Genomic DNA, 18,505 nt, shown 5'->3' with positions numbered 1-18,505 from the left:
TCAAACCTGAGCTCGCCAACTCGTTCCCAGCCAGCAGCCGCCGAGGCTGCCCTGCCGCGGGCCGCCCCCGCGGGGCGCGGGGCGCTGACTGAGAGCTGCCCCGCAGGCCCCGTCAAGGCGGGTCGCTGAGGAACGCCGCCTCCCTCGCCTGGGCCGCGGCGGCCCTTCCCCCCGGGCCGGGACAGCACAGCTGCCGCTGCGGGCGGGGCGGCCGGGAGCGGGCCCCGCCGCAGCCCTGTCACCTTTTCCACCGCCCGGGCTCGGCCGCCGTTTCCCCGCCCCCGGCCCTCCCTCGCACCGCGGCCGGCGGCGGGGCGGGCGGAAGGAGCCGCGGCCGCAGCGGTTCCTCCTCCTCCTTCCTCCTCCTCCTCCTCCTGCGCTCCCGCCGCCAGCGCCTCACAGCGCTACCGAGCCGTCAGGAGGGGCGGCGGCTGCTGAGGACCCGCGGTAGGAGCCACCGACGGGCCGGGCCGGGCCGGGGGAAGAGGGGCGAGTGGCACCCAGTGGCGCGGGGCTGCGGGCCGGGCCGGTGTCCGCGGGGTGGCGGGGGAGCTGGCGTCCGCCCGGAGGGGGCGGCAGCAGCAGCCGTGGCGCACTCGGGGTGACAGACAGTGGCCCCGGGGCTGGTGTCCGGGGAGGTCGGGGCCCGCGGCAGCTCCGCGGTTCGTAGAAAGCTGCTCCTGCTTCATAGGCAAATGAGGCGGTTTCGGAGGAAAATGAGTGTTTTGCTCTCGCAGTTGCAGTTCGGTGTTTTGCCTGTGTCCTCAGCTTATCTCGAGCTTGTGATTTTTATGGTATGGTTAACAAGAGGAAGAAGCCTAAGATGGTAGTCTTGTCAGAGCCGTTACACAATGCTTTTTTTTAACCAAACGTCCCTTTCTACAAAGTGCTTGTAACGTGCTTTACTTTTTCTTACACGCTGCACATACTTAAAAGTGTCTTGAAACACAAACTCTTAAACTTTGGCTATACCTTGTGTAAGACAGAAAACGTCTCTATACGTAAGACAGAAAACAGCATAAACATCTCCATATTCAGAAAAGGACTTTTCTTCCCTGTCCCCGTCCTGTTTCTGGAGAAGGGAGGCTGGGCAGTGGGGAGTATCTTCTTGGGATGTTTTTTCCTCGTTTATCAGATTAATGGTAGTTCCTGGAAGCCTCCTCCTGGTAAGGAGGAAGAGTTGAGGGAGAGATCTTCTGAAGGGAGCGGCAGAAGCATGGAGAGCAGCTCAGCCAGGAATGGGGACAGATGCATTGGAGCAGAAGGACTGAGGGGAAGGTGTGGAGAGAAGAGTTACAAGAGGGAAAAGTGGTGGTGCAATGTGTTTTGATGAAGGAGCTAATTTAGTAGGTTTTTGTGCATCTAAAAGCCTGGCTGTTGTAGGAGGTGAGGGGGTTCAATCCCCCTGCCCCAGCACACGGTATTTTCTGTTGAGTGAGTCAGTGCTCTACTGGTGCACAGTAACATCAGAAACGGTACAAAAACGGTGCTAGCGTACGGCTGCTATAAGGCTTGAGTGCATGAATGCTTTCCCCAAATGCTTGGCTATTTCTCTAACTTCCTGGTTTTAGAGCTGCTGTAAGAGTCATGTGGACCACTCTCCTCCCACTGATGAAGCAGATAACTTGCACTGGGCCTTGCTTCTAGTTTTGCCTGTGGCCCAGTCCCCACTGCATTTCTGCTGAATTTCTTCTTCCTGAAAGTGCCTCTGTAGCTACTCTTGTGACTTCCTCCCACCCACTGCGCCCCCAAAGCATCGTATATAATACGGTATGCCATATATAATACAGATTCAGGAAGAGTTTGAAGGGCCCAATGATTTTATGTCTATGTCAACAACAGTATTTATGTACCTTTCTGTTGCCTGACCTCAGTATGAGGTTAAGAGCCAAAATGTCTCTGTGAATCTGGACTTAAAGTTTCTGGAGTAGTCATCACACTCATTGATACACTATGTCACTTCTTTAGCTTGTTCTCTATAGTTCCCAGAAGTTTTGAATTGCCAGACTGGAAATACTGTGAAATGTCAAAAGTCACTAAAAGATATAGGAAAACCATAGTGTGATGGAGCTATCTTATGGAGGTATTTACGTAGTCAGTATATTAAAGAAAAAATATTGTAAAGACTGTAGTGTTAGATAACAACTTAAAACACATAATCCAATCTACTACAGAAAGTCAAGCCAAGAGGTCTTTCTGGTTTGAAGGCCACATGAGATGCTGTTTCCTAGATGTCTAGCAAGTTTCAGAAGATGAAGTGTCTAGAGGGTCTGTTCAATAACGTTACGTTAATCAGAGCTAAGATAGAGCCTGTGTTAGTTCTGTGGTAGTGATCTAGGGATAAAAAAAAAGGAAGCTGTAGTTAAAGCAGAGATGTAATTAAAAAGAGCAGATGGTTTAATGGCAGCTACAGAAAGAGCAGGGCTTTTTAAGAACTTGAAAGTTTAATTTATATTTAGCCAAGGCTCTGTGTAATCGTCCATAGAAACTTCTCTGTCAGCTTCAAATTGCAGTTAGAGGCTTCCCTTGAATTAAGTATACAACTGAGTAACAGCACCAATGTAATTTATTTTATTTCATACTTTTATGTCTGCTACCTTGAAACATGTTCCTTATTGGATATATTATAAAATTGTATTATATAAACTATTAGAAATAAGGGTGGAGACTTGTCAGCTGTATGTAGTGACTTTTGTTTTGGTTTGCTTTAAAAGAAAGTAGTAAAAGCCTTTTTTTAAAAAAAAAGAAAAATAAAAATAAAAGGCTGAATGTTTATGGTCCTGTGAGCAACACTTTCACCCATTTGAAAACTGAGTTGTCATGCACCAAAGCTGAGGTGGTCCCTTTGGTTTTGCTGTTGCCAGTTTACATGAAAGCAGGTGTGTTTGATATAAATGCTGAATTTCCTTCAGGCAGTTCCCCAAGCTGGGGAGAATGTGGTACAGTACCGCAAGTGGTAGATAAGTAAGCAAAAGGGCAGCAGCAAGTATTTACAGTTTATTACTTCTATTGTTGCTTCAAGTTTGTTCCAGATTTTATCAGATCTCACTACAAAATCTTGATAGGTGGTTAGATCCTGGCTGGGACAAGCTTCAAGTCAGTTACGGGTCAGAGTGGGACTTGCTGGTGTCCTTCTAAGAGACAATTTTACTATGTGCTTGTGATGGGTAGGCAGCCAACCCTGCCTATGCTTAGCAGCTGGTTTTTTGTGTGTATGTGTGAAATTGTATTCATACTTTTCAGCTGTCACAGATGCTGAGTGCGGACCAGTGCTAACCATTAGATTGTAAGGACTTACACTGAGTAGACTTCATGTTTTTGTTGAAAAAAACAAACACAGCCCCACACAGTCCCGCTACCTGGCTGTTACCTGTGCAGTGCAGAGTGTCACTGTGCTGTCCGATTGGTAGCAACATTCTTTTCTAAGATATACAAAGAAATGGAAAGAAGTCCTTCCTAGACATTGCTTCCTTTTTTTCCTTACATGGAGTCTGTTTGAGAGAGAAGGTGCTGTCTTATTCGGTAATAGGGAAGGTTAAAAGCTTTTTATTTTTACTACAAAGCATGGGTAGTTATTTTCTGAGGGGACTGGGAAAGTGTCACCAGTAGGTTGCTCTGTTCTAGCTTTAGCTCAGCTGTTGTCTTAAGGAAGCACTAGACTTAACAGTTTCCTTCCTTCTTTGGAGCCATTAATTAGTATTCATTTCATCATTAGGAGAGGTGGGCCTCTGATTTCAGGCTTTTGGATCCCAGCTTCTTTCTGGCAGGTTTAAGAACTGTCAACCAAATTAATCCCATATTAAAGATTCAAATTAGTTTTAAATCTTTGCAAGGCCTCTGTTTGTGCTAAGCTTTCCTATAGCCGTTCAGTGAATATGCATGCAAAGCGATACTAGCTGTGATTAACTTATACATCTAATTCACTTTCCCAAAGACCTCTCGCTTGGGTAAAAGAAGCATGTTAGATTTCTGACTTTGGCCTAGCACGTTGCTCTAAATTAGGTGCTTAAGTTGCCTAAAGCAGATGGTGTGAATATCCCTTTTATTGTTGCTAGAGAGAACAACTTTAAGTTTGGAAAATTGCACTCATTCTGTAAACACTGTGCCTATCTATAGTCCAAATAACTGGTTATTGGCTGCACTTGACAGTGTTTTGAAAATACTCAGTTTTCCATTAGCTAGGAGACTAAATGTATCTTACAAATGTTACACTTCAGGGGGAAAAACACTTCTTTTTCAGTAATAAGCTTTAAGGGTTAAAGTTTGCTGATCCCATGCGCAGACTAGATTTGAAGGCCATAGTCTTGCTTTCTTTTAACTTCCCTTGTTTATGGTTGTTGTGAAATACCTGGCTTTCTAGTTTGCTATGCAAAATTGTTTTTTTCTTGAATAAGTCAGTTCCTGGAATGAATTAATCAATCAGCTGAAAATCAGTAATTCTTTACAGTCAGGAATGAACAAAGGACATCCATTTGCTCACTGACAAGTAATAATCTTCCTAGCATTGCCGGACGGCTGTGCCTGTAAGCCCTTCACTGTCTAGACAGCATGAAAGCTGTCCCCTTTAAGAAAAAGTTCATGTATTTGCAGACTCATATTTACCTGTCTTTCAGCTGGGGAGTCCCAAGGCTGTCAGCCAGGTGCAGAGCACAGAGGTTTCATGTGCAGCATAGGGTACATCCATACAGCTTTTAACTAAGGTCCCATGCAGGTCCTGTCAGTGTGCCTGTAAGTGTGGAGCTGTCACTTGAACAGCTTGGTGTTATTTGGCTGCTTCTGCAGCCCGAACAATGTACATGTAGGAAGTACTGGCAGGGGCCCTAATGGAAAACTTTCATCGTCCTTTTGTTTCTGTTGCCTTGCAGGGCTGGGGAGCCCTGGAGCCCTCTGCTTTCGCAGCGGGACCACTCCCTGCCTCTGCACTTCAGGCCTGGGCACAGAAGCTAATTAAAAATCAGTGGTATAAAATGAACAATTAGGTGTTTTTCTAGTAACTGTTTTAGAGTACTGAATGTTACACTGTTGCTTTAGTTGTGTAGGATTTCCCACACAGAGTGTACTTTGTGCAATGGAGTAATTGGTACTTACCTAGTCTGACTTGAGCTGATGATGTAAAAGTGGGTTCTTGCATGGTAGAACTTAAAATAGATGGAGTATAAATCCTTGAAGCATTAGTCAGTTGAGAACATAATTCAGACTATTTACAGCATGACTGTTTTTTATAACAAATTATTGTATACGACAAGTTATGAGTTTGAAATAGAACAACCTCGTTCTATTATTTCTTCAAACATCTCATAAACCTATTTTGGTATTATTTCTTGCTTGTTGTGTTGCTAGGAAAGTGTCTTTGTGTTGCCATATATGTTTTGACTGTCTGTATTGTAAATACTCCAAAGAGAACATTGCAAGAGTGTGCTACAAAAGGAAGCACTTGGATCAGGGCAGAGTAGGAAGCCAAAGTGAAGCTCCAGGAATTTAACTCACGCCTTTGCTGCACATGGATCTTGAGAGTCCATGCGGCTCAGTGAAGTTCTTTGGGTTTTGTTGCCTTGAGTATATATGTAGGGACTGATATGTAAGCCCAAAGAGGTCTGTGATCTTCCCAGAAAAGTAACAGATACTGACTGAAACCATATGCTGGGGGAATAAATGTTTAGCTACATAAGCAGGATCTTCACAATGATGAAATGCTGCCACTGAGTCATAACTTTATACTACCTTTTTCCCCTCTCCCCTGTTCTCTGCTGTTTGGCCCCTTAAGACAAAAGTCCAAGCACAAAAGTATGTGTCTTTCTGTTCAACCTGTTGTCTTCTCTGGTTCAGTGCTGGTCATTGGTGTTTCATTGCTGTCTCTGGCAGATCCGGTTCTGCTGGCAGCTAGAATATGAGGTTGGCCTACTTGTCCTTTCAAATTTTGACCCTCTGTGAAGGGTGTGGGTCTTGAGTGATCAAGGAGATGTACCAGTGAGAGGAGAGTACACTCAAGCTGGGATGAGCCTGTCTCATGAAGGAGGCAAGGGGGCTGGTTATGGGAGCTTTTGGTCCCTATTTGCTGCTATGGTGTGGCAGATGCTGGTTATTGTTACTAGGAGTTTAAAACCTTTGTCATGAAATGGCTGAGTTGCCTGTTAGATCAGAATTATCCTTTTCAGGCTTCTGAGGTCTTAGTTGAATGTGGTGTCGTTTTTGTTTTGTTTTGTTTTGTTTTCTCACTAGCCAATAAAAGCAGGCAATGAAAGGTACTAGTTGTAGGTCAGAGTGAGTCATCTGGGAAATACCTTGTGGAATAGATGATCTCAGAAGTAACTTCTAACCTAAGTTATTCTGTGAAAGACAAAGTTTGTACTGGTGCAGGTATCATCAAAGCAGTTGTTTTGCTCTCTTGGAGAATCTTATTTTGGTCATATATTCTCATGTGTTTCTCTGTTGCATGGAGTGTTTCTAACACTGTTCAAATTACTCTTCAAGTACTGTTTTAACAGTATAAAATGTTTGAAGTGGGATAATCTTATATGTAGTTTTAAATTTAACTTCTTGTTGCTAGAGGTTTGAGAACTGAAGTGTGAATATTCGCACTTTTGTCTAGAATCCGTGACACAATTGCCTCGTGTTAGCATCTCCTGCAGTGGTATGACTGTAGCATCACAGTTTATGCTTCTGTCAGTGGAAATTATCAATTAAATGAATGTTCTTATTTAACGTTTTTACAGCTCGGTTGTGGCTTATGGGTCCATCTTCCTATTCAGCTATTCTTTGTTGGACATAACATCTCTCTTCTGCTCTACCTTACTTGGACTAAGGCTTGTCAGTGCTACCTTTCTGATGCTTCCCCCCGCTCCTCACTTACCCCAGCAGGTCAAAAAATGCTAGATTATCTTCCAATAAAGTATTTCTGTGATAATGATGATGATGATATTGAATTAGAAGGATCATCAAAACTGGCAGTGCTCCTCACTCGTAATACTAGCAAGCAGTTCAAATGGGTAGTTTGAAAAAGACCCCTTATTTGAATTTCTGTTTTACCATCTATTCAGAGCTGTGGGTTGTTTTTTTCTTTTCTAAAGAAACATCTTTTTGTAGGAAATGGTACTCTTCAAGTATACATTTTTGGATGAAGACCAGTAAAGGTTCCTAAAGGCAAACTATGAATGATAAGTTCTGTGTAAAAGAGGTTTCCTGAGTTTTGGCTGGCATGAACTCAGCTACATTAAGCCCTGTTGGAAGCGGAACCCATTCTACTAAATTAGTTTTTTCCTAGTGAAAGGAACACTAGACAGAGAGTCACATACACAGAAGACTTAATGGAAAACCAAATTGCAGGGCTTTTTATCTGTCAGGATGAAGAACATTACACCTCGTACAGGAGAGAACAACTTCTATGCTGCAGTGTGTAAGTCAAAGATAAATCTTGCTCAGGCTGGTAAAATAGCAGTTAGGTAGTCTGATGCTGACTGTGGCTTGTCCTTGTCTTGCAGAAGCACAGTGGTGGATGCCTCAGTTCACTACTGATGAAAATCTACAGCATGTTGTAAGGTGATAAATTCTGTTCTGCTGGTTTCATAATCAGGGATCGGTCTCAAAGCAGGTTTTGTAATTTATAGCTTTAGGCAGCATTTTGTACTGCAGCCTCTTGTACTACATCCTGGTAATTAACCTGGAGGAGGAGTAAAGGCCAAGGGTTTAACTTTACTCAGTGTTCCCTGGGAAATAGGCATAATTAAACAAATTATTTTGAACAAATATAGGCCATGGTCTCTTCATTCTTTTTTGCACTCAAATTATTGGACCTTGGCATAGCTGGAACCTGAACAGCAGCCACTAAATAAATTCCTGGAACGGGTGTGAATGTGGTTGCTGAGCTCATTTCTATTGCACCTTGAAACGGAAGTTTTCTGACAGCCTTAAAATTTTATTCTTTACTTCTGCCATTATTGTGTAATTTGTAGTTCTGTTAGAAATAGCTCCAGTTGTAGTCCTTTTCTGCTGTGCTGTGGCTCAGAGGAGCGTATGCTCAAGATTCCCATTGAAAGTATGCCACAGATTAATCTCTTATGACCAAGTCTGTTCCCTCTTAGCTTTGCCAAAGCAGCAGGAAAATGTTCAAGAGCCCTAGCTGTTCGTGGCTTGCAATGTGAAGTGAGACAGCGATGTCCACTGAGGGAGTAAAACCTCAGATCTTTACTTAGAGTTTTGAGGTGGACCTCCAGGGTGAACACTGGGAACAGGGAGAGGACCTTATCAGTATTTGTTCTGTATTTTCTTCATGGTACTCCCTCTTTCTGTGTGTGTGGTTTGGGTGTTTGGATGTTTTTCCTCCTTTTACGCACTACTTCTTTTATGGCTGAGCAAACACAGACCTTGCTGTTGCTGTATTGAACCCAGACAGTATTTGTATAGCAGGGTGGACTTCTGCAACTTCTGTACTCTGGCCTATGTCACCACTTTATTGTCAGCAGGCAAGTGCCACTCATCACTAACAGTTTTAGTAAGATGTCATGGATGTAGCACAAGAAATTTGGGAAGATGGACTTAGAAGATGAAATGGAGACAAGGTTGTGGGAATGGTTGGGAAAGTTAACTTAGGGGGCTAAATATTTGCTAAGTTAGAGAAGTGGCCAACAGAGACTTGAAGTATGGAAAAGGTGGTGATGAGGGAAGTTTTTGAATGTGAGTCGGTGTGTTTGTGGATCTAGTTTGCCTGGAATCAAACCAGTGTGGGAGAAATTCCCCTTAGAAAAGTCCTGGATGAATGCAGTGTTCAAAAGAAGCAAGTGAAACATATATATATATATATATAAAACCATTTTTTTCAGATTGCTAATGAAGTTAGCCATTATTTCTTAACCTCAGCTTTAAGTGCTAAAGGCTCTTTTAATATTTTTTCAGTTTGAAAGGAACGTTCTACATAGGATTAAAAGCAAGAAAACAACCCTGCTAAGAACAATGCCTATCCCATTGCTCCCTGCCCTCTACCACAAAAAAAAACCCCAAGCCTTTTTGCCTTAAATTTGTACCTAAAGCCTTATCAAAAAGGCATCTTATAATTTATTTTTTAGTATCCTGTCATTATTGTATTTACACGTGAAGCTAACAAATAAATAAATAAAAATGGTTACACATGAAGAAAAAATAAATTTATTTCAATGCTGTAATAGTAAGCATTAAGTGTGCTAAGAATCTGGGTTGCAGGGTTTTTTTGTTTGGTTTTTTTGAGTTACTTGAGTAATAATTGTTCTTTTTTATTTTAGTACCATGGCTATGTTTTATTATGTAAAGCAAATTACTGATGTATCAAGGCTCTGAAGTGCCAGGCTGCCTTCTCTTGATTTTTTTTTTACTTTTTTTCGTGTTCTGTCTCCACTTCCATGCACCCGAACCTGCCCGGAGGCAGCAGTGGAGCAGAGCTGGCAGCGTGGGCAGCGATGGCAGCAGGCTGTGCAGCTCCCCTGCTGCCACGTATGCTGTGGCCTGGCAGCTCCCTCCAGCGATCAAACATGCCTGTGTGCAGGCTGATAGGAGCATGGTGAAGCACCAGGAGGGAGGAAGCCGCCTGCTCTTTTTCCAGCAGAGAGGGAGAATATGTGTTTTGCTTTCAGCTCTAATCAGAAATGTTGAATTTTTGCTTTTTGGCCTCATGAGCTTTTTGGGGTTTAACAGTCCTTGTATGCGTAACAGCAGGCATTGCCTCCAGCAGTTGTGATTCCCTTGGGATAGCAATATCTTCCAAGTGTTCTTTGGATGGGTTTTATAACCATATTTGCATCTATTTATTAAAGTGTTCAGCTTTATCAAGTTCCGTAAAGTTGCAGTGAAGTGCGGTGACATTTTGAAGATGTTCAGGCTGGAACACTGTCTCTCTAGAGCATTGAAAAAGACCCCATGCAGCTGCTGCCGTACCTGTATGCTCTTTATTTAGCATCAGTGAATATTCAAAAATAAAAATTCATTATTTTGCAGAACTACAGGGATGGCCATGAGAGACCTATTTCCAAGATTTAGCTTCTAGCTTTAAAAAGGGACACAGATAGGAACCAAATCTAAATGTAGGGTATGCCATTGGGCACACCTGGAAAAATAAACTTGATCTCCCTCATGTCTTCTGTGTGTGGAGGTTGTGCCCTCTTGTGTATATTGCACAGTAATTTTATGCCGGATTTGGTGCTGTAGGTCTTACGCACTGTGTTTTCATATGCAATGAAAAATTACATAGAGCTTAGTCATGTAGAGGAGTGCATGTATAATGAAAAGCTTGTCGTCTTTTCAGCAGCCTTGATGTTTAAGTTATTCCAAAACTCCTAGATAGCACTGCAGTGAAAGATCTCATTGGAAACCAGGGCTGAAGGGAATGTGGGAAATACATTTACCATGCTATCGAGAGCATCTTGTAAGCATCTGTCCTGGTTTCAGCTGGGATAGAGTTAACTGTCTTCCTAGTAGCTGGTACAGTGCTATGTTTTGAGTTCAGCATGCGAAGAATGTTGATAACACACTGATGTTTTCAGTTGTTGCTCAGTAGTGTTTAGACTATAATCAAGGATTTTTCAGCTTCTCATGCCCAGCCAGCGAGAAGGCTGGAGGGGCACAAGAAGTTGGGAGGGGACACAGCCAGGGCACCTGACCCAAAGTGGCCAACGGTGTATTCCATACCATGGGACGTCACATCTAGTATAGGAACTGGGGAGTGGGGGCAGGGAATCGCCGCTGGGGGACTGGCTGGGTGTCGGTCGGCGGGTGGTGAGCAATTGCCCTGCGCATCATTTGTACATTCCAATCCTTTTATTACTACTGTTGTCATTTTATTAGTGTTATCATTATAATTATTAGTTTCTTCTTTTCTGTTATATTAAACCGTTCTTATCTCAACCCAGGAGTTTTACTTCTTTCTTCCTGATTTTCTCCCCCATCCCACTGGTTGGGGGGAATGAGTGAGCGGCTGCGTGGTGCTTAGTTGCTGGCTGGGGTTAAACCACGACAGCATCTCATATGATGTAAAAATTTCTATGAGCCTTTACCCTTCAGATATAATCTGGTTATGGACGGTGTCATGTTAGCTAATCTGTAGTCTATTCTTACAGTTGAATATGCAGAATTGGGCCATGAGGGTTGTAGCTGGCTTTGACTTCCCCAGACCTTTCTTGAGGTTTAAATATAGCCATTTGTGATTGACAGTTTACTGATTTAAAGCCTGATTCTGTAAAATGTCAGCAAGTTTCCTAGCTGTGTGTCCTGCTTGGTTTCCTCATGTGTGGAGCTCTGTGAATTGTTAATTCTGTTAACACCCATTGGAAGAGGAAAAGGGTGTGATGTTGGGGTAATGGTTATACTCCTGGCTGATCCCACTTCACACTTCTGTTTGTAGGGGGGGATGGAGAATGAACAAATGGCACAAATGGAAGGGCAGTAGTTAAATTTACATACACAGAAATAGGGTTTTTTTTTCCAGTTAAAGGCATCCCATATAGATTTACTGGTAAACATGCTTTTTCTAATGCTGAGAAACTGTGTTCACTTACTTGTTGAGTCTGTTGGAAACTTTACACACTGGAGTAAATGTAAGGTAGGGTTATAACTTTTAGTCTGCTCTGTTCGTTGTAATTTCTGCTAGTTTATTTATTATTAAATTTAAATGAGTACATGCAACATGAAGTCCAAACAGTTTTTAAATAAATTGAAGATTTCCCAATTGTATTTTCCTTTAAAAAAAAAAAAGTGTTTTTCCATTCCACTGTTGCTATGCAAAAGAGCCATGCAAACCAGAAAGGGAAGTTAACATGATTATGCAAAACAAAAACAATCCCACAAAAACAGCACCCCCCCCAAACCCAAACCAAACCCAAACCAAAACTCCACAGCTGAAATCCAAAACACAGCAAAACAAGCCAGATGCAAAAGGCAGTGCTTTAGGGGAAAGAAAGGCAACGGATACTGTTTGCACAGCAGTTTAAAAATAGACTAGGGATTGTCACTAAAAATAACCTTGAAAAAGTTAACACTGATTGTGGATGTTTTCTTCATCTGCAACAAGCTCCTTGAGTTACTTTTATCATTATTCCTGGTAATTGTTCTGTTTAAAATAAGGCTTTCTGTATTCTGGAAAATTATTGTTGTTTTGTCCTTCATTTAGCTGTCCATCCTTTTTGACCTCCCCTTCTGTTTTGGACAGCTAATGACTTTGTCCACTTCTGTGCTGACAGAGGCACTATCAACTTTGAGAGATCCAATTTGTTCTAGTGACCTTATCCTCTCAGTAAACCCTTCATTTTTTAATGGTGATGCTGTAAGGATGAAGTGTATCCCTTCTGCGTCTTACTCTGACCTTATGCTTTTGCAGACGTTTGCGTTTAAATGCCTTCTAACACTTCTCATACAATTACTCACTTGGAAGCTGTAGCTTGTTTGTCAGAAGGTTTTCTACTCTTGATTAATAAGACTGTTCTGTATAGTTTGCAAACTTCTGGAGACTTTAGCACAATAAAGTAAGCATTTTCAAGTAATACAACCTTAACAACATGATAGACAAAGTGAGCAGTAAGTAGTAGCTGAAATGAGTAAGAAAAAATAGGCTGAGGAGTGACTGTACAACTGTTCAGGTAATCTGAACATGTTTATTGATCCAGCAAAAGGAAATGGTAAGAAGTTTCCCCGGGAAAAGCCTGGGTGACTTGTGCAGTTTACGTCTAAATTTTGGTAACTAACTACTGCAAACATGTTGCCTGTTAATTTTATGTGGCGTAGTTGGTGAAGCATTACAGAAAATAACTGTATCACACATACTTTTCAGATCTTTGCAATGAGCTACCCTGGCTATCCCCCAGCGGGTGGATATCCACCAGCAGCCCCAGGTAAGTTGTTTAGGTGAAGTAAACATTAAATGGCAGTGGTGGCCCTATCTGGAGTGGAAGGGTGGCATGGGGGAAGAACAAGACTGGGCAGCGTTTTCGTGACTCACTGAAGCTTCCTGTGCTCTCTTGTTAAGTCCTATTTTATCTTGGCTGGGGATTCTGATTTATATAATATGGGTACTCTACCATGTGCTCGTGTAAGGTCTGTTTTCATTCACCTCAAATGAAGCACACAGCACTAGGAGATGGTCATAATTTGACCTAAATTAATAAATGTCAAGGAACAGTGTCCTGTCAGTACTGAGTCTTGAACGCAGCTGGTGAGAAAAATGAGTACGGGGAGAAATCAGTCACACAATTTAAAACCATATCCCACAAAGAATGAGGGCTTTAATTATGACATTATCCCTAATTCACTGGTTTTAGGCAGATGCTTGTATATAGAAGGGAGACGGCTGTTAAAAAGGATATAAATTATAATAATACAAAGCTGATTAAATATATAACTACTGTTTGGTATCAGGCTGAACTTTATAGTTGTTAGTCATGAACTTTACATTTGTTAGTATTGTTGGTAGAAAGAAAGGACTGGAGTCACAGGGGTATGGTGAAATGTGGAGTTAGGCAAGCTAACTTGGGAAGGGGAAGCAGTGTACAGTGAGAAGCCAAACTAGCCTGGGAGGAGAAATCCTATTTCTCAGCAGAATATTCTGACTTGCTTAGACTGCTATGCTGACAAGACTGTACTGCTGTGCTCAGCCAAGTTTTGTGACTTGGGCAGCTGTGAATATACTGTGTCATGCTCTGTAGACATCTCTCAAATTAGCAGCCTAAAAGGAATTAATAATATCTTCCTACTGGAATACCCAGACAACTTTGTAGTTTAAGAGAAACTACTCTGTAGGCAAAATACAGTGTTTATAATATTAACTCTTGAGTGTTAACCTTCAAATATGTTTAGAGTTGTTTTAAATGAGAACTTACAGATTCAATGGTAACTAACATGATTAGAAATATCCAGTGAGGATTCTCTTTATATCATAATTGCACTCCTACTCTGCACCTCTTCAGTTGATTTTCCTTCTCCCAAACTGCTAGTGTTGAACAGACATTACATTAGAAACATAAGTAGTAAGTTTAAAAAGGTGTAGTGTCTTGTTTCAGCACAGCTGTGTTTGATTTCAGGTAGCAGTCCTTGGGGTGGTGCTGCCTATCCCCCTTCAAATCCACCTCCAATTGGTCTAGAAAACGTGGCTGGCTATGCCAATCAGTTCAATCCCAACTACATGGCTGGAATGGTGAGTTTGCTTTCATTTAATGTGTTTTACTGTGACTTCCTTAAGTGCAAAGATGTGTTTCTGGCATTGCCACTGAGAAATTTATCGCTTGAGTTCCGTGCCTTTAGTCTGTTTAGGTGTTGAACATTCAATATCTATTGAAGAAAATGGTTACTGCAAGCTATTCCTTATTTTAGGAAAGCAGACCACTAGTTAAATGTTGATTTAAGAGCCTAACTTCAAAAGTCATGGACATAAAATTAATATAACTTGGCTTCTGCTGTGCAGAGGAATAGGGGAACAGACTATTAACACTGAGCGTCCACTGTTAATATATTCACATTGGCAAACACAGTCCAGATTTTGCCTATTACCTGGATTATGGCCAGTCTGAATAAGGAACAAGGCTGTGCAATTTGAGGAATCAATGACTCATTCCTGAAAAGAATATGGGATCAGCTATCTCTTATAAGCACTGATGTTTAACAGATCGCAGATGTTTCCAGTGTGACTTTTTTTTTTTTGCATAGAGTAGAAGTGAGTGACACTTCTGACAACTTAGTCTTCAGAAATCTCTTATGCTGCATAACGAATGCACAGTTTGTAGGAAGACATTTGCATTACAGATGCCTTTCTGAGGCAATGATTAAATGAAGTGATTTGGCAGCCAGCAGTCAAAATGAGCATCAAACTATCTAGAGTGCACATACCAACATCCACAGCAACTAGCTTCTGAGAACACTGCAGTCATCAAATGTCAGTTCTTCTGGTTCCTCTGTAGAAGAGGGTCCAAGTGTCTCACGTGGGAAGATGATACTGCATGTGGAGTGAGTATCTTTGTGGCAGTTTCTGCAGATGTCTTTCCAAATGTAGTCCAGGAACTCTTGCTAGTTGTAAACTACTAATGCACCTAGTGCATTGTAGAACAGCCAGAGGTTGCTCGTAGTAAATCCCTCTACTCAGATAATGCTGTGGTCATGTAAGCCAGCCATGGACAGACAAGTCTGTTTATGTTGCTGGGATTAATTGGCTAAGTTTTTAGAATAAGAGGCGTATGGCTGTTGGCACTCTTCCATGTGAGTGGTGTGTAATGCTGGATGCAGTGGCAGGTATGTGTCGGTTCTGCTTCTTGATGTATGGCAGCTGATGATTACAGTACAGCAAGAGTCAACTGAATACAGGTTTTCTTCTATCTTGCTCGCTAGTAAGACATGATTATTGTAAAGGTCTTTTGCGGATGCAGAACTATCTGTGTTGATGGGGAGGAAGGTTGTATTGTATTAAGCACATCAACAAAACTCAACCATTTGTACACCTTCCCATCCCTTGCTTTATTGGCTGTCATTGCAGGCATCTAACCTGGCAGGGACCTTTGGAGGGACAAATGTACCACAAGGCATATATCCTTCAACACCTGGGGGTTATCCCCCAGTCCCTCCAGGTGGCTTTGGGCAACCTCCATCAGGACAACAGCCCTCTTATGGAGGGTATCCTCCACCTGGAGGAAATACACCATCAGGAGTGCCACCTTACCCAGGATACCCAGGTGGCACTGTGCCAGGCCAGCCCACACCACCACCTGGTCAGCAGCCTGTGGGCTATCCAGGACAACCACCAGCAACTTACCCAGGGCAGCAGCCTATGCCAAATTATCCACCAGGCCCAGGCATGAATCCTTCTATGCCCTCTTACCCAGGAGCTGCAGGGCCTACAGTCTCTCCTGTAACGGTAAGACCATTCAGTGCTTTTGTTCTGAGATGTGACCATGTATATGTTTCTCTACATTTTTGTTGTGTATGTAAGTGTAAACCAACCCTAAAATTGAAAAAAAAGTCATGAAAAGAAGTTTGGCTGAAGAGATAGATGGATGCTTTCCAAATGCAAGCAATATAAGCTCATATGGCTTGAAACAAGTGCTGTTTTACCACATTATTCAAGAGTTGACGTGAATTCAAATTTAATGAAATTTGCCTTTCCTAACTTAACAAAGTACTGCCAGTTGTATATATAGTCTCATCAAACCGTAATTAATTGGACAGCAGTTTTAATATCAGTGAACCTTCTTGACCTTGCATTTTCTCATAATTTGGGTATAGAAATGAACAAATTGTTTAAGGTGGAGTTTTCTTTGAGTTTTCTCTGTTACTTTTCTAACAAAAAGAAAATTGGCATCGGTGGTCATCTTTCCTAAGTAGTAAAACACAGTCTTTTACTGATTAACACTAATATGCAACTCAACTTGGTCTGACTTTAGCATGGGAGCCGAGGCACAGTCACCGATGCACCAGGATTTGACCCTCTGAGGGATGCAGAAGTCTTAAGGAAGGCCATGAAGGGACTCGGTGAGCAGTCTGTGGATTTACGTTTCAGTTAAAAGTAGAATTGCAGCTTTGATTCAGCACTGATCTTTCTCCATTGTTACATGTGTACTGAGTGGGCTACTACACATGTGGTTGTCCTTGGTTATCAGAAGAATTATTGGAGTTTATGTAGGCATAAACAACATCCTGAGTTTAGTATTTGGTTTTGGGGTTGGTGTTTTTTATGATTGGGAGGTAGAGCTTGAAGTTCTGTGGTTGTACACAAGAGGAGCTACTGTAGATGAATTAAAGGCATACATGTCCTTTGGTTGGGCTTAGGAGAGATAGGATCAAATCCAAACAGAAAGCTGAGTCCTCACATGACACTCATGCTCATTCTGTGGTGTCTGTGTGCATGTACAGGAACCGATGAGCAGGCTATTATCGATTGTCTTGGAAGTCGTTCAAACAAGCAACGCCAGCAGATCATCCTGTCCTTCAAAACTGCTTATGGAAAGGTAAATACATCATGAGAACAGAAGGAAGAAGAAAGTGACTTCACTGGAAGTCAGAAGACAGTGTTTGGAAAAAAAGATTGGAAGTTGCTTAAGGGGAAGATGGTTCACAAGTCATAGCCTGTTTAGGGTTCTGCTTTTACCCACTCTTGACTTTTTCATGCAGTGTTTCAGATGAAACATATAAAGCAGTTTCTCTGCTAGATGATTACTTTGATTGGTCTGTGCAGTCTATTTAATTGGACCTTAACTACCGAGATGTACATGTTACAGTTACGCTGGATTTAGTGTTAAGTGGAACTTCAGAGCTTTACTTTGAAGATACATTATTGATGCTTATGCATAAAGAATTCTAATTAAACTCCACAATTTTGGTGCTTACATTTGTCAGTTTTGGTCTTTATGCATTTTTTCCTTGTTTTTACTTCTTATTAGGATTTGATCAAGGATCTCAAGTCTGAGCTATCAGGTAACTTTGAGAGGACAATCTTAGCAATGATGAAGACACCTGTCATGTTTGATGCTTATGAAATCAAGGAAGCTATAAAGGTTTGTGTAGGAGATACAAATTTATAAGATAGAGGAAATATTTTGAGCTGATAAAATTTTTGGTAGTAATTTAAAAGCTTGAACTTATATTGCTTCCTCTCCATCCAGATATTCAACCCCCTGTTTGACTGATCTGTACCCTGTTTCTTGGAGGTATATGATAGTAAAATTGTGAAATGTTATTCCCATAGGTTAAAGGTAAAGACTATTTAATAGGTTTGTGTTGTAACAAAAATATATTTATAAATAAATACACAAAAAAGGCCAAAATTGAGTTCTAATAGTCTCTGCAGTTCATTTATTACACAGTCTGGAGCAAGCCACTGAAGCGGCTCTCTTCTAAGCCAGCTACTGCATGCCGTGCCTTTGTTTCTGGGTTTTTGCTTTGAGCTGTGATGGAACTGATGATAATACAGCTCAACTTAGAGTTTCAAGTGACTTTACCTTGAGTGCTCAAGAATAGTTCCGAAAACTAGGTTCATAAAGATTATGAACAGGGTGTGCCTTCTATTTATCTTTTCCCCCACCTTAAAAGCCTATTTTCCTAGCCCTTGCTGAACCTCTTCTAAAATATTGTGGAAGTATTAAGTACTTTCTCCTTAAAGCAATCAGAATATTTTATTAACATTTAGGTTTTTAAAATAAAAACAGGTCAAACATACGCATATCAAGTCAATGTTTAAATGACAGTGAAATAAAATATTTCCATTACTGAGTCAGTATGTATATTTACATGTTCTTTGGCCACAATTTTAAAGTAGCTAGGAGGATGAAATAATATTAGCTGTATTGTAATTGCAACTGCTATCTATAAGTTAGTGGAAGTTTCCTATTAGAATTAACAAATTCATCTTTAATGGTAGAAAAAATTGTTTCTTAAAATGCCTAAAATCTGGTGTGAATTATGACATTTTAAAATGAAATTTTGTTTTCATAATTATTTTAATTATCTGTTCAATTTGTATCTTTATTACATATCTGTGTCTTGGAAACATGTTATAAGTAGCATTTAAACTACT

The 18,505-nt window shown here is 41.4% G+C and overlaps 1 protein-coding gene across 2 annotated transcripts in view; it reads left to right on the top strand.

The window, feature by feature from the left end:
- Window positions 1-288: 288 nt before the first annotated feature.
- ANXA11 (annexin A11) overlaps window positions 289-18,505 on the top strand; it is a 28,124-nt gene continuing 9,907 nt past the window's right edge. The window contains exons 1-7 of one of the 2 annotated variants that reach the window (XM_049809855.1): window positions 289-447; window positions 12,785-12,845; window positions 14,031-14,143; window positions 15,473-15,850; window positions 16,377-16,464; window positions 16,846-16,940; window positions 17,373-17,486. In XM_049809855.1, the coding sequence (XP_049665812.1) occupies window positions 12,794-12,845; window positions 14,031-14,143; window positions 15,473-15,850; window positions 16,377-16,464; window positions 16,846-16,940; window positions 17,373-17,486 (840 nt within the window). In that variant the 5' untranslated portion in view covers window positions 289-447; window positions 12,785-12,793. Of the gene's footprint in view, window positions 448-1,089; window positions 1,279-12,784; window positions 12,846-14,030; window positions 14,144-15,472; window positions 15,851-16,376; window positions 16,465-16,845; window positions 16,941-17,372; window positions 17,487-18,505 lie in introns of those variants that run through there. The other variant, XM_049809854.1, reaches the window with a different exon arrangement.

The sequence above is a fragment of the Accipiter gentilis genome, chromosome 9 (genome assembly GCF_929443795.1).
Source record: "Accipiter gentilis chromosome 9, bAccGen1.1, whole genome shotgun sequence".
Classification (NCBI taxonomy): Eukaryota; Metazoa; Chordata; class Aves; order Accipitriformes; family Accipitridae; genus Astur; species Astur gentilis.
The sequence above is the reverse complement of the archived record's forward strand: the minus strand, read 5'-3'. Positions and strand labels throughout refer to the sequence as shown.